General features: G+C 36.6%; 1 protein-coding gene across 1 annotated transcript in view; it reads right to left on the bottom strand.

Annotated features, from left to right (window-relative positions):
- Positions 1 to 12,072, bottom strand: part of Rev3l (REV3-like, polymerase (DNA directed), zeta, catalytic subunit) — a 135,031-nt gene that overhangs the window by 32,421 nt on the left and 90,538 nt on the right. The window contains exons 20-21 of the mRNA XM_013032823.1: positions 7,949 to 8,067; positions 1,694 to 1,812 (exon numbers count right to left, since the gene is read on the bottom strand). Of these exons, the coding sequence (XP_012888277.1) occupies positions 1,694 to 1,812; positions 7,949 to 8,067 (238 nt within the window). The remainder of the gene's footprint in view (positions 1 to 1,693; positions 1,813 to 7,948; positions 8,068 to 12,072) is intronic.

Raw genomic sequence — 12,072 nt, 5'->3', positions numbered from 1 at the left:
TAAAGATAAAAGAACTTTTGCTTTTAATTATGTTGGTGTAACTGGTCCTAGACTAGCTATCCTAGCTGGGTAAGAGTCAGGGTAATTGCTTTGGGCAATGAACAAGAAGAAATATAAGACTGCTTTCTGAGAGAAGGGAAACTCATGAATCTGTTCAGTTGGGAGAAAATTTCCTAAACATAGTACAGTATGGTACAGTCTAAGCAGAACATGGTTGTCCATGTAAGCAAAATAGTCAGAACTTAAAGAGTTCAAGCAATCTCTAGCTAGAAACTGAGAGTTGGGGCACCAGAGATAAGAGAGCTATGCAAATGGCAAGAGTTGGGATAAAACAATTCAGATGAAGTTTTTTGTGAGTGACTGAGGTGAAAATAAGCCTGATGAAACAACACATTCCTACAGAGTAGCTAGTTTGGAACTGAGTTTGGGAAGAAATGGTCAGCTAGTACTGGAGGGTTGGAGGGTTACCAACACTAGATCTTCTTGTTAATATTGGCATCAAGCTTCTAAAGAACCTCCTAAATCATGCATTAGGAGGTTTTTACTCTACAATTAGTCATACTTAAGACAAAACTAAACAACTAAAAAAAAGACAGTTTAGAGACTGAGTCCTGTCAAACTTGGGGGCTTTGGAAACAACTGGGGCCTGATACAGTCCCATTTCCAACCACAAATATTGATTAAGTGACAAACAAGTGTCACCAGGAAAGGGCAGGAAGTCTTCCTGTCACAGATCCTAAACAAAGGAACACTGTTGCTGAGGAAGAACTAGAAGGCAAAACTTGTCTGCCTCAGGAAAATGGTTAGGAAACTTGCCTATGCCTAGACCTTGGCAGTAGTAATAAAGCAAAGATCGACTGAAATTTGTGAGAAGATCAGGAAATGCCCATTCCTGATCCCCAAGTGAATAACAAAGCAAACTTCCTTTGTCTTCACAGTCTTACAGAATAACCAATAGTAGTTACCTGCTCATAAAATCTTAGAAATGAAAATAAACTCTATATACTGGAAAACTGAGTGTTGACTTCTCATTAGAAACAGTAGAGTCCAGAAGGAAATGAAATGAATTTTTCATAGTGCTTGAACTCAGGGCCTGGGTGCTATGTCCCTGAGCTCTTTTGTTCAAGGCTAGCACTCTACCACTAAGTGACAAAACTCCACTTCCCATTTTTTGGTGATTAACAGAAGAATCTCACAGACTTTCTTGGCCTGGCTGGCTTTGAACCTCGATTCTTAGATCTCAGCCTCCTGAGTAGCTAGGATTACAGGTGTGAGCCACTCGTACCTGTCTGGGAATAAAATCTTTAGTGGTAAAAAACAAACAAAAAAAAACCCAGCCCCAGAATGAGATAAGACAGTAACAATATTATTCAAAATCAAGAATGAAGTAAAGATATGAATGAAATATGGATGGAATAAGGAATCAAACACAAAGGAACAGATTGTTAACATTTCCATTTATATTAAGTTCTAGAACTGGCAAAAGTAATCCAATTATAGTACTTACCTGGATGGTTAGGTTATGGTAAGACTAAAAATTTGTTCAAGTGGATTTTCTTTGTGTTAAGATATATTCCTTGTTATGATTATTGTAGTGGTTAGAGAGTAAACATGTTTTTCAGTCATAAAACAATTTAAGTCTATACATTTTCACTGTAGAAAATATATACTTCCATGAATTGTAAAACATTACCTGTATAGATCTGTCTTGTTATCAAACCAATCTGACAAGACGCGAAAGGTAAATAGGGGAAAACGCTGGTGAAGAACATGAAAGCTCACATTTTCAAAGGTGTAGTTAGTTAGAGCCACCTTAAGAACAACAACAAAAAAGCAAGAGTAAGACACCATTATAATAATGTTTATATTTATGTAAGAAAATTTGGTTTTAAAAGATTCAAATACCATTTAAAACATTTCATAGTAGAGATGAAAGATTATTGTAAAGATTATTGTGTTACAACAGAATAATTAGTTTAAAACTATGTATAGCCTACGGGACAGAAATATTCACTACTTATTTTCCTTTTTCCCCACTCACATCCATCCATCCCTCCCTTACTGGAGATTAAAAGCATAGCCTCTCATTCACTTTCAAGTTTGAGATACACTCTGAATCCTTCAGATTTCTAAAGTTTGTTTTTCAGATAGTTTCTGGATAAACTTGTCCAGGTTGGCCTCAATTTTTCAATCTTTCTACTTCTGTTTCTTGAAAAACTAAGTTTACAGGTATGAGTCATGATGTTCTGCTTGGCATTCTAACTTCTTAGGCTTGGGCTGGAGTTAAGCTTCAGTCCTCCTGTCTTTCTCCCAAAAAGCTGGGTAAGATACCAGCTTTTATTACCTCTTTTTATACTTGTTGTCAATACAAATGGTAGTAGAGAAGCATTAATAGGCAAGTTAATTTTATGTTTTGTGGTCCATTTTGTGGTGCTGGAGATCCAAGCTTGGGTCTCATGCATATGAGGTAGGTAAGCATTATACCATTGGAGTTATGTTCCTAACTCCATGCACTTACTTTTTAATTCTTCATAATACACTGATGAATAATACACTGACTACAGATTCAAGGGTAAGTTATTACTTCAGAGAACTCATTGGAGGACTACAAACATTCATCTTTCTCTAAAAAAATCACATCAGTACTAGTGCATGGGCATTGTAGAGCCACTTAAATGAATTTCAAAAACAAAAGATTAAAAGATGATAAAAATGTCTCCCATCTCCAAAATACATAGGTTAAATAAAACCTGTTTTGATAAGAAAAATGAAAAGAGCCCAGGGTAATACAGTATACCTCAAGATTAGCTCATTTCTCAGAAATAACTGTAATTCAGATAATGACAGTTATTTCAATACAAAATGAAAATTAAGGAACTACTAGTCCCCATTTCTAGGTAACCTTGGTATTGTGAGGAATATATAAAACAGTACTTTACATTATAATTTTCAAATATTTATTTTTCTACAATCCAGGAAGATAGGAGTTGAAAATTAATCTTAGTGCAGTGACTCCCCCAATTTTTTAATCTGTTAAATAACAAAACCTGTATTTTGTTGAAATGAAGCATATGCCACAACATATAAGTATTCACACATACACACATCTGTAAAAGGGTAGATAAGGCAACAAAATGAGGTAAAGTTAATATATTTTGATGAGGAAGAATTGTAAAATTACTAATAACTAATGAAAACAGTAAAGAACCACATAAGTGTTTTACTAAAAATCAAGTTAGTGATGAGCAGAGTAAACCTCAATGGCTTTCTCAGGATGACAAGAGAAAAGACAGGAGAGCTAATACAAGGAAAAATGTACACAAAATAGAAAGGTAACCATTAACGGTTCTAAAGGAAATGGAAATATTTAAATAATAAAATGTTGAAATCTAACCCTTTGTCACTTTCCACATCCACCTGTCAATCTGAGGTACTTAATTTCCTGATACAAACCTTAAGTAGGCCTTTAATGCTGCCCCGCATTTGGACTTTTTCCCCTTAATTACTAATCTTAAATTCCCATAGACAACCATTTTACACTCTTCAAAAGGTCTTGCCATAATTCTCGTTCTCAACTGAGAGCAGTGAACCCTAATTTACTGAGAAAAGTAAATCAATTTTAAGAGAACTTCCACAGATTCGTATTGTCACATCTGTCCATCTACCAACTTATTAATTTTTTGGTGCTAGTACTGGGGATTGAACTCAGGGCCTGGGTACTGTCCCTCAGCCTTTCTGCTCAAGGGTAGTGCTCTACTACTTGAGCTACAAGTCTACTTCTGGCTTTTTGGTTCACCTACCAACCTTTTATATTATATAGTCTGTCTCCCAGCTTATTACAACAAAGAAACCAGCTATACTCCTATTTTATCTCAAACTAGGACCCCCATTTGTAGGCTAGAAATAGCATTCAATATTTGCTGAGTTGAGTCAAGGTGTCCAATCAACCTAGTAAATTCTCAAAATGCCTAGATTAAGTTCACCGTCCAGAGGTCTCTGTTAGGTTCACCCCAGAAAAATGTCCCCTTTCTTGTTCTTCCTCTGTGCACATGTAGCCCTTTCCCTAGAAGTCCCAGCCCAGCACCAGTAACCTAGGAAATGGTGTACCTGGGGGACAGTGGGAGGTCCCCTAGGCTCTGAGGTCATTGCTGTGGCCATACCTGCTCTGCTGCCCTCTCCCTATAGAGTCAATTTCCACTATTAATTCCAGCCCCTTTCTCCTTCCTCCCCCTTTCCCTTCCTGGTATCCCTTGCACCTGCTGCACCCTCCATCTTGTACGGGACAGCAGTATGCTCTACCCACAATAAACTTTTCTACCTGAACCACATGGTCGCCTTTTGGTGAACCTTACAGTTTCTTTTTTTTAATTTTTTTTTTTTTTTTAATTTTTGGGTCTGGTCGTGGGGTCTGAACTCTGGGCCTGGGCACTGTCCCTCAGCTTTCTGCTCAAGGCTAGCACTCTACCACTTGAGCCACAGCACCACTTTAGGCTTTTTTTCTTTTTGCTTATGTGGTGCTGGGGAATTGAACCCAGAGCCTCATGGATGCAAGTCAAGCGCTCTACCACTGAGCCACCTTCCCAGCCCACCTTACAGTTTCTATATGTACTTTTCTGGGAATGAGTCATATATTTTTCAATTAAGTAGTTAATAAATAACTATTAAACATTACTAATTAAGAGGCAGTCTGGGGGCTGGAAAGGTAGCTTAGTGGTAGAATGCTTGGTTTAATTCCTCAGCACCACATAAGCGGAAAAAGCGGGAAGTGGTACTGTGGCTCAAATGGTAGAGCACCAGCCTTGAGCTGAAGAACTGAGGGACATGCCCAGGCCCAGAGTTCAGGTCCCACGACCGACCCACAAAAAACAAAAACCAAAAAAAAACGAGGCAGTCTGGTCGGGTGCTGATGGCTCACACCTATAATCCTAGCTACTCAGGAGGCTGAGATCTGAGAATTGCTGTTCAAAGCCAGCCTGTGCAGGAACATCCTGAAACTCTTATCTCAATTAACCACCAGAAAACGGAAGTGGCACTGTGGCTTAAGTGGTAGAGCACTTGCCTTGAGCTGAAGAGATCAGGGACAGCGCCCAGACCCAGAGTTCAAGCCCGACGACCACAGATTTTTTTAAAAAAGGAGGCAGTCTGTCAATTATGATTAAAAGCAAGTCCAGTGGAAACAGTGAGAATTTTACTAGTGTATATAAATTATACAAAAAGCCAAGCTTCATTTTATATACATATGTAACATACGTTGATCATATGTAGACCCCCCCACACACACCATTACCCTTTGTCTTTCCTTTTGGCTCCCTATGGTTTTCTTCCTTTCAAACAGTACCTCATACCTCATCTACTTTCACATCTTAAAAACAAACTACTATATTCTAGATGAGAAAAAACACATAGTATTTGTCTGAATATGGCTTATTTTGCTTAATATGAGGATATCCACTTCTATCCATTTTCCTGAAAATGAAATAATTTCAATTATCTTTATGCCTAAGGATCCATTGTGTGTGTGTGTGTGTGTGTGTGTAATTTGTCCATTGGTCGAATGGCAAAAATTTTATGTTGAACGTTAAGTGAAAACCAGTCTTTAAAAAAATACACCTCAAACTAGGCACAGGGGAAAAAAATGAAAGCTATCCTTCAAGTATATCCTAGATCTGAGGAGTACAACAGTGTCTTAGAACGATTTCACTTCTATTTCCTTTTGGGGGGCGGAGAAAGAGGGCAGTACTGGGGATGAACTCAGGGCCTTATGCATGCTAGGCAGGTGCTATGCTTCTTGAGACATGGCCATAGCCCTTGTTTGTTATGGTTATCTTTCAAATTGGGTTTCATGCTTTTGCCTATGGACATGCTTTTAGCCTTGAACTGTGGTCGTTCTTTCTATGACTTTTTTTTTTTTTTTTTGCCAGTCCTAGGGCTTGTTCTCATGGCCTGAGCACAGACTCTGGGTTTCTTTTTGCTCAAGGCTAACACTCATCACTTAAGCCACAGTGCCACTTCCCGCATTTTCTGTTTATGTGGTGCTGAGGAATCAAGCCCAGGGCTTTGTGCATGCTAGGCAAGTACTCTACCACTAGGCCACATTTCCAGCCCCTATGACTCTTAATAACTGTGATTTTAAGTTTGTCCACTATGTCAAGCTTGCTTTTGAGATTTGGATATCAAATTTATTTATTTATTTAGCCAGAGCAATCATCTTCTCAAGTATCTGAGATTCCCCTAAAGTTCATTCAAGATTTCATGGACTGTCAAATGGTAGGAATACTCATATTAGGCAAAATAACCCCAAGAGGATGTAATTTGGTCCAACTAGGCAGGAGGGTAAATTAGCCAATTTACAACTTTCTTAATTCTAATTTACAAGTAAACATCAGAAATGCTCAATAATCACACCAAAATGAGAGAAAATCTTTCACTTTGAACTGTCAATAAGAACTACAGAAGGTCCCAAACTTTGAAAAAAATACTAATTTGTTACTTTAATTTCACAGCAGATTTGCTATTGCTAACTTTCAGATACTAAAGGATAAAAAGATCCCTGAAACTAATATTCAATAAATTATTTATATATATATTTGTTCATATACATATTTTATTTTGTTTTTTGTCGGTTGTGGGGCTTGAACTCTGAGCCTGGGTGCTGTCCCTAAGTTCTTCAGCTCAAGGCAAGCACTCTACTACTTGAGCCACAGCACCACTTCCCATATACATATTGACATACATACATTTGTGTTCATTTCAGACAATATCAGATTCCAGTTTGAAATATATAATGGAATATATATGCTAAATACATTATAATTTCTGTGTCTTCTATAGCCTTTGCTATAATTAGGAATTATTTTGAAGTAATTAGGGACTTGTGATCTGAGAATACTTTAAGAACAATGCAAATAGGAAAAGTATCCTCAAGCAAATTTATATAGTGGACAGTTTCAAATGAGATAAAACATGAGCATAACTTTAGGCTCACTGTACAAGGAGGAAATAAAAATAAAAATGAGGACATATTTCCTTATCTATGTGATCATGTCCCTAAACAAATGTATAAGGGCATGCTTTTATAGTCAAATGTTTAAGAAAATTTTCAGAAAATTCATAAAGATCATAGTGAATAATGACTGAGAAGTAGAAAGTATATAAGAAACTAGTTTGAGTAAGAAGTGCTTGAAGAATGAACTTTCTTCCAAATATAAACATTTTAATGGATATTATTCAGTCCTAAATCTAAACATAGACTAAATTCCAATAGGAATCTTTTTAGGTTTTACTCAGAGAAAGAAGATAACATATTTTGTTTAAAAACCATTTGTCTAAGTGATTCAAAGTAACAGAATAGTAACAGAAATTATTTAGCCAAAAATCTTTACCTGGGCCCACATACCCTCAGCTACTCTTATTTTCTGTAACTAATCTGTCTTAGGTCCAGTATTTAAATGTAGTTAGCATGAGAATATCCTTCCTTAGTCTAAATTTTTCCTATATAACTAATCAAAAAAGGCTACGTAAAAATGCATCCAACTTTAAGTTCAAACATTGATAAAATTGTGAAATACTGCACACAAATATAACAATCATTTAATATTGGTATAGATTTCTTTTTTTTTTTTTGGTGAGATGGGTTCTATATCCATAAATAAAAATCTCAGGATGGAGTTGAACTTGCAAGCACTCCTGATTCAGCCTACTAACTGTAGGGATTACAGGCATGAGCTACATTACAACTTTTAGACACATGGGGAAAGTCATTAATAAATTAATAATATTAAAGTCAAATTTCTCCATAGTTTTCCATTGTAGAAAATGGTATTTTGCAACTTAAGTATAACTAAAATAATTTACAAAAGATTAAGTTATACAATAAGCTATACATAATCTCTATAATGATTAAATTATCATAGTGAGTTACTCAATGATTTTAAATAAAATACCTTACCTCATTTCTCATGATTCTCCAAAGATTTAGTGTGATTCGACCAACAATATTTATTTCACTCATTGTATCTGATCCATAGTCATCTCTTTCAGCTGAAAATCTGTTCTCAATTTTGTCATCTATAGAAATGAATGTCGATTACACAAAGACTCACAGAAAACAAAATTTTTATGCTGAGAGGCAAAAATTAAAGATAAAGAGTAAAAGTGAAATGCAGTTCATAGCGTATTTTATGTTAGAATAAGAGTATACTCATTATTTTGACTAATAAAAGCATACAAAGTTTCTTTCTTAAATATGAAGGAAATCTGAAAACACACTCTCTTTTCCACTTTGTATATACTATATATTGTTGTTCTTTCGTACCTATAGGAGATTGGTTCCAGGATCTCCTGCAGACAAAACAGAACTCAAATCCCTTATGGAAATTGGCTTAATATTTGCACAAAATCTATGCATAGCCATAATTTCAAATATTTTTTAGATTACTTATAACACCAAATACATTACTAATAGTTGTTATATTGTATTAAAGTAGTATAGAAAGAAGAGTTTGCACAAATTTATTTTTGAAAATATTTCAGATCCATAGTTGGTTGAATCCATGGATGCAGACTTGATCAACACAGAGGAATAACTATATATTTAAGTAATAAACTCTTTTCTCTTTCAATTTGGCAAATTCTGCTACTTTTTTTTTTTCCGGTCCGGTCATGGGGCCTCAACTCTGGGCCTGGGTGCTGTCCCTCAGCTCTTCAGCTCAAGGCTAGCGCTCTACAACTTGAGCCACAGCGCCACTTCCGGCTTTTTTTCTTTTTTTGCTTATATGGTGCTGAGGAATCGAACCCAGGCCCTCATGCATGCAAGGCAAGCGCTCTACCACTGAGCCACCTTCCCAGCCAAATTCTGCTACTTTTATTAACATCCAACACGCTATCATTTCTTTGGTTTTAGCATGAAAATGTACATTGTTAAAATGGTCATTTCTTGGAATGAACTGAGAGCCTGGGCACTGTCCCTGACATTTTGTGCTAAAAACTACACATTACCACTTGAGCCACAACTCCACTTCCAGCTAACTGAAGGTCAGAGTCTCATGGACTTTCCTGCCCAGGGTGGCTCTGAACAATGATCCATAGTTGTTTTTTTTTTAAATTTAATTTTATTTTATTTGTGAACATACTGTACAGAGGGGTTACAATTGCATGGGCAGGATAATGCGTACATTTCTTACCAAGCATTGCAGCCTTCTCCTTTGTTTACCCTTCACATCACTTCCCAGCCTCCCCCCCGCCCCCCATCCATAGTTTTTTAGCCTCCTGAGTAGCTAGGATTATAGACATGAGCCACTAGCGGCTATCTAAGTGATACTTCTTAATCTAAACAATTCTATGAATATTTGTTGATGGAAAATACCTAGCTTTAAGAAATTTAGACCAGAATTCCTAACAGAGTTTCCTATAAGTGACTTATTATACAAATTAAAATGTTTCTTCTATATAACACTAGATACAGGTGAGTGCAGTTCATTAGAGGCTGGAATAATAAAAATGTCATGTATTTTATATCTACTATATCCTAAAAACTTTTATCAAAATTATTTCTTATTTTAACACATCAACAGAAAGTTTAATTTTATATTGTAGAAAATTCTACTAATAAATATGTACTAGTCATCCCTTGCTATACTGTGGTTCACTTATTGTGGCTTCACTGTGCTGCAGGTTAAAAAAATGTATTTCATTCTGTATTGCAGATTTTTGCTTTATTGTGAGATTTTTCGGTATGTATTTATATAATATTTATGATTTTAATTATTTTTGCTTAAAATTTTTTAAAGGCAGGCAAAAGCCACATGGTTGTAGGTCGCTATTACAGGATCAGAGAATCTACTGTTCACTATATAAAGACGAGAAGAATATTAGGTCTTTTAACAAGACTGGAAAAGGGGTGGTCACTTGCTGCATTAAGGCCATTGTGAGGATGGAGTATGCATTGGCCCTGTGACTGCAGGAAGAAGAGTATGCCACTGGATACCAACACCATCTGGTTGAAAGCCAAGAAACTTTATATGATAGTTTTGCAGAAAGTGCAGACGTTCATGATGATAATAAGGATGATGACACGGAAGCAAACGAGTTCTTCTCCCACCAGACCAACCCCATTAAGTGCCAGCACAGGCTGGCTGGTTTGACAAATTTCAAAGATGCTTTGGACTCAAGAGCGTTTGTCTGTATGGAGAAGCTGCCTCTGTGGATAAAGTCAGAGCCAAAGAGCGTGTGAAAGACATGTTCAAATCCATCATGATGGAGGAAGGAGGCTAAAAGCACAAGTTTTTAACATGGATGAGACAAAGTCAGCAAGAGAAGAAGAGGATAAGGAACAAGATGAACTACGGTTTGGAGAAGAAGAGGAGGCTAGCCTAACACTCGATTGTCTTGCAATTATGGCCAAAGAACTTAAGCGAATGGTTGCCGAATGGGATCCCCAGATGCTTCATTCATTGCACTTCATAAATACAATTGAGAGCGGCATTATAAAAAACTTCCCACTCAGAAGAAAAAGTAGTACCAGTAACTCCATGTAACTGTTGTCATCACTCAGACAAAGAAATCAGTTATGCCTACGCCTTTAGTGAAAATAGAAGTTATGGCCCAGGGTGAAGATATGCACCACCTGATGAAGTGGTCCCTTTAGAAAAGCTGTAATGCTCTTCTTGGTTGTGAAGTACAATCATCTCACTGTCATCACCTTCACTGCCATCAGTACTGCACATCTACATAATTCATGATCTTCATCATTCAAGTTGTAGTATACTTGACTGGTGAGTATGCATACAGAATTTTCTATGTTGTAAAATTATATAGGTTTAAGAGTGTAAAAAGCCAGGCACCGGTGGCTCATGCCTATAATCCTAGCTACTCAGGAGGCTGATATCTGAGGATCACAGTTCAAAGCCAGCCTGGGCAAGAAAGTCCATGAGACTCGTATCTCCAATACACCACTAGAAAAATCAGAAGTGGCGCTGTGGCTCAAGTGGTAGAGTGCTTGCCTTGAGCTGAAGAGCTGAGGGATAGCACCCAAGCCCACAACCAACAACCACAACAAAAAGAGGGTAGAAAGTATTTAAAAACATATGAACTGTTTGTAAGTGTGGGAAAGGCTTGTAGGAGAGTGGGAAGGGTTTATAAAGCCCTAAAATATATAAATAATAAAATAAATATAATTCTGCTACTTTGTGAATTTTCACCTATTATGGTTTGGTCTCTGGAACATAACTCCCGCGACAGATGAGGGGATTATGTATTCTATTTTTAAAGCAGGATTACTTTCCCTTGAAGACACTGTTACTAACACTACTCTCTTTATGTTAAAGACACAGTTTAAAAATTGGCTTTTGTTCCCCCAAAACATAACGTTTTTAACAAAAAAATATATAACGTTACTCTGTTTTCAGGCAGAGTTTTATAAACAGAGTATATAAACGGGGGCATGGATCACTAACATAACTTGCTTGACATTACATAGGTATATAGTGGCATAGCCAGAATTAGAACTCAGGAAGTACTGTACTTTATTCTTCATAAAAATGGTTTCAGCAGTGATTCTGAAACGATTTTGTTCATTTTTGCAGTACTAGCAATCCTAACCAGGATCGTAAGAATGCCAAGCAAGTGCTGTATCACTGAACTACATCCCAGACTACAATTTGAGCTTTAAATCATACTTTCAATCTAAGCCATCTGCCTTACCTGCTATAACTAAAGTAACAATTGAACCTGAACACTACTGTTGCCCTTTCTGAATATTCCTAAACCTATCTAAAAGTTATTTTTAAAAACTGTGATACTTCCTGTCACACAAAAAAAGACAGAAGCTACAAGATAAAAGTCAAACTTAAAAAACTATTTCTAGGGGTTGTGGAGGCATGGCTCAGTTGAAAAAGCGCTAGCCAATGAACGAAAGTTTCAGGTACCAAGTTCAGTCCTGGTCTCAGACCTAAAAGAAAAAAAAAAAAAGAAAGAAAGAAAAAACTTTCTGCCTTTTTCTTTTAAGCTTCTGCAAAGCTCAAAGTATGTATTGTCCTTTGGATCTTCTAGTTTCAACCTTTCCACTTAAATTTA

The sequence above is a fragment of the Dipodomys ordii genome, unplaced genomic scaffold (assembly GCF_000151885.1).
Source record: "Dipodomys ordii isolate 6190 unplaced genomic scaffold, Dord_2.0 Scaffold157, whole genome shotgun sequence".
NCBI classification, from domain to species: domain Eukaryota; kingdom Metazoa; phylum Chordata; class Mammalia; order Rodentia; family Heteromyidae; genus Dipodomys; species Dipodomys ordii.
The sequence above is the reverse complement of the archived record's forward strand: the minus strand, read 5'-3'. Positions and strand labels throughout refer to the sequence as shown.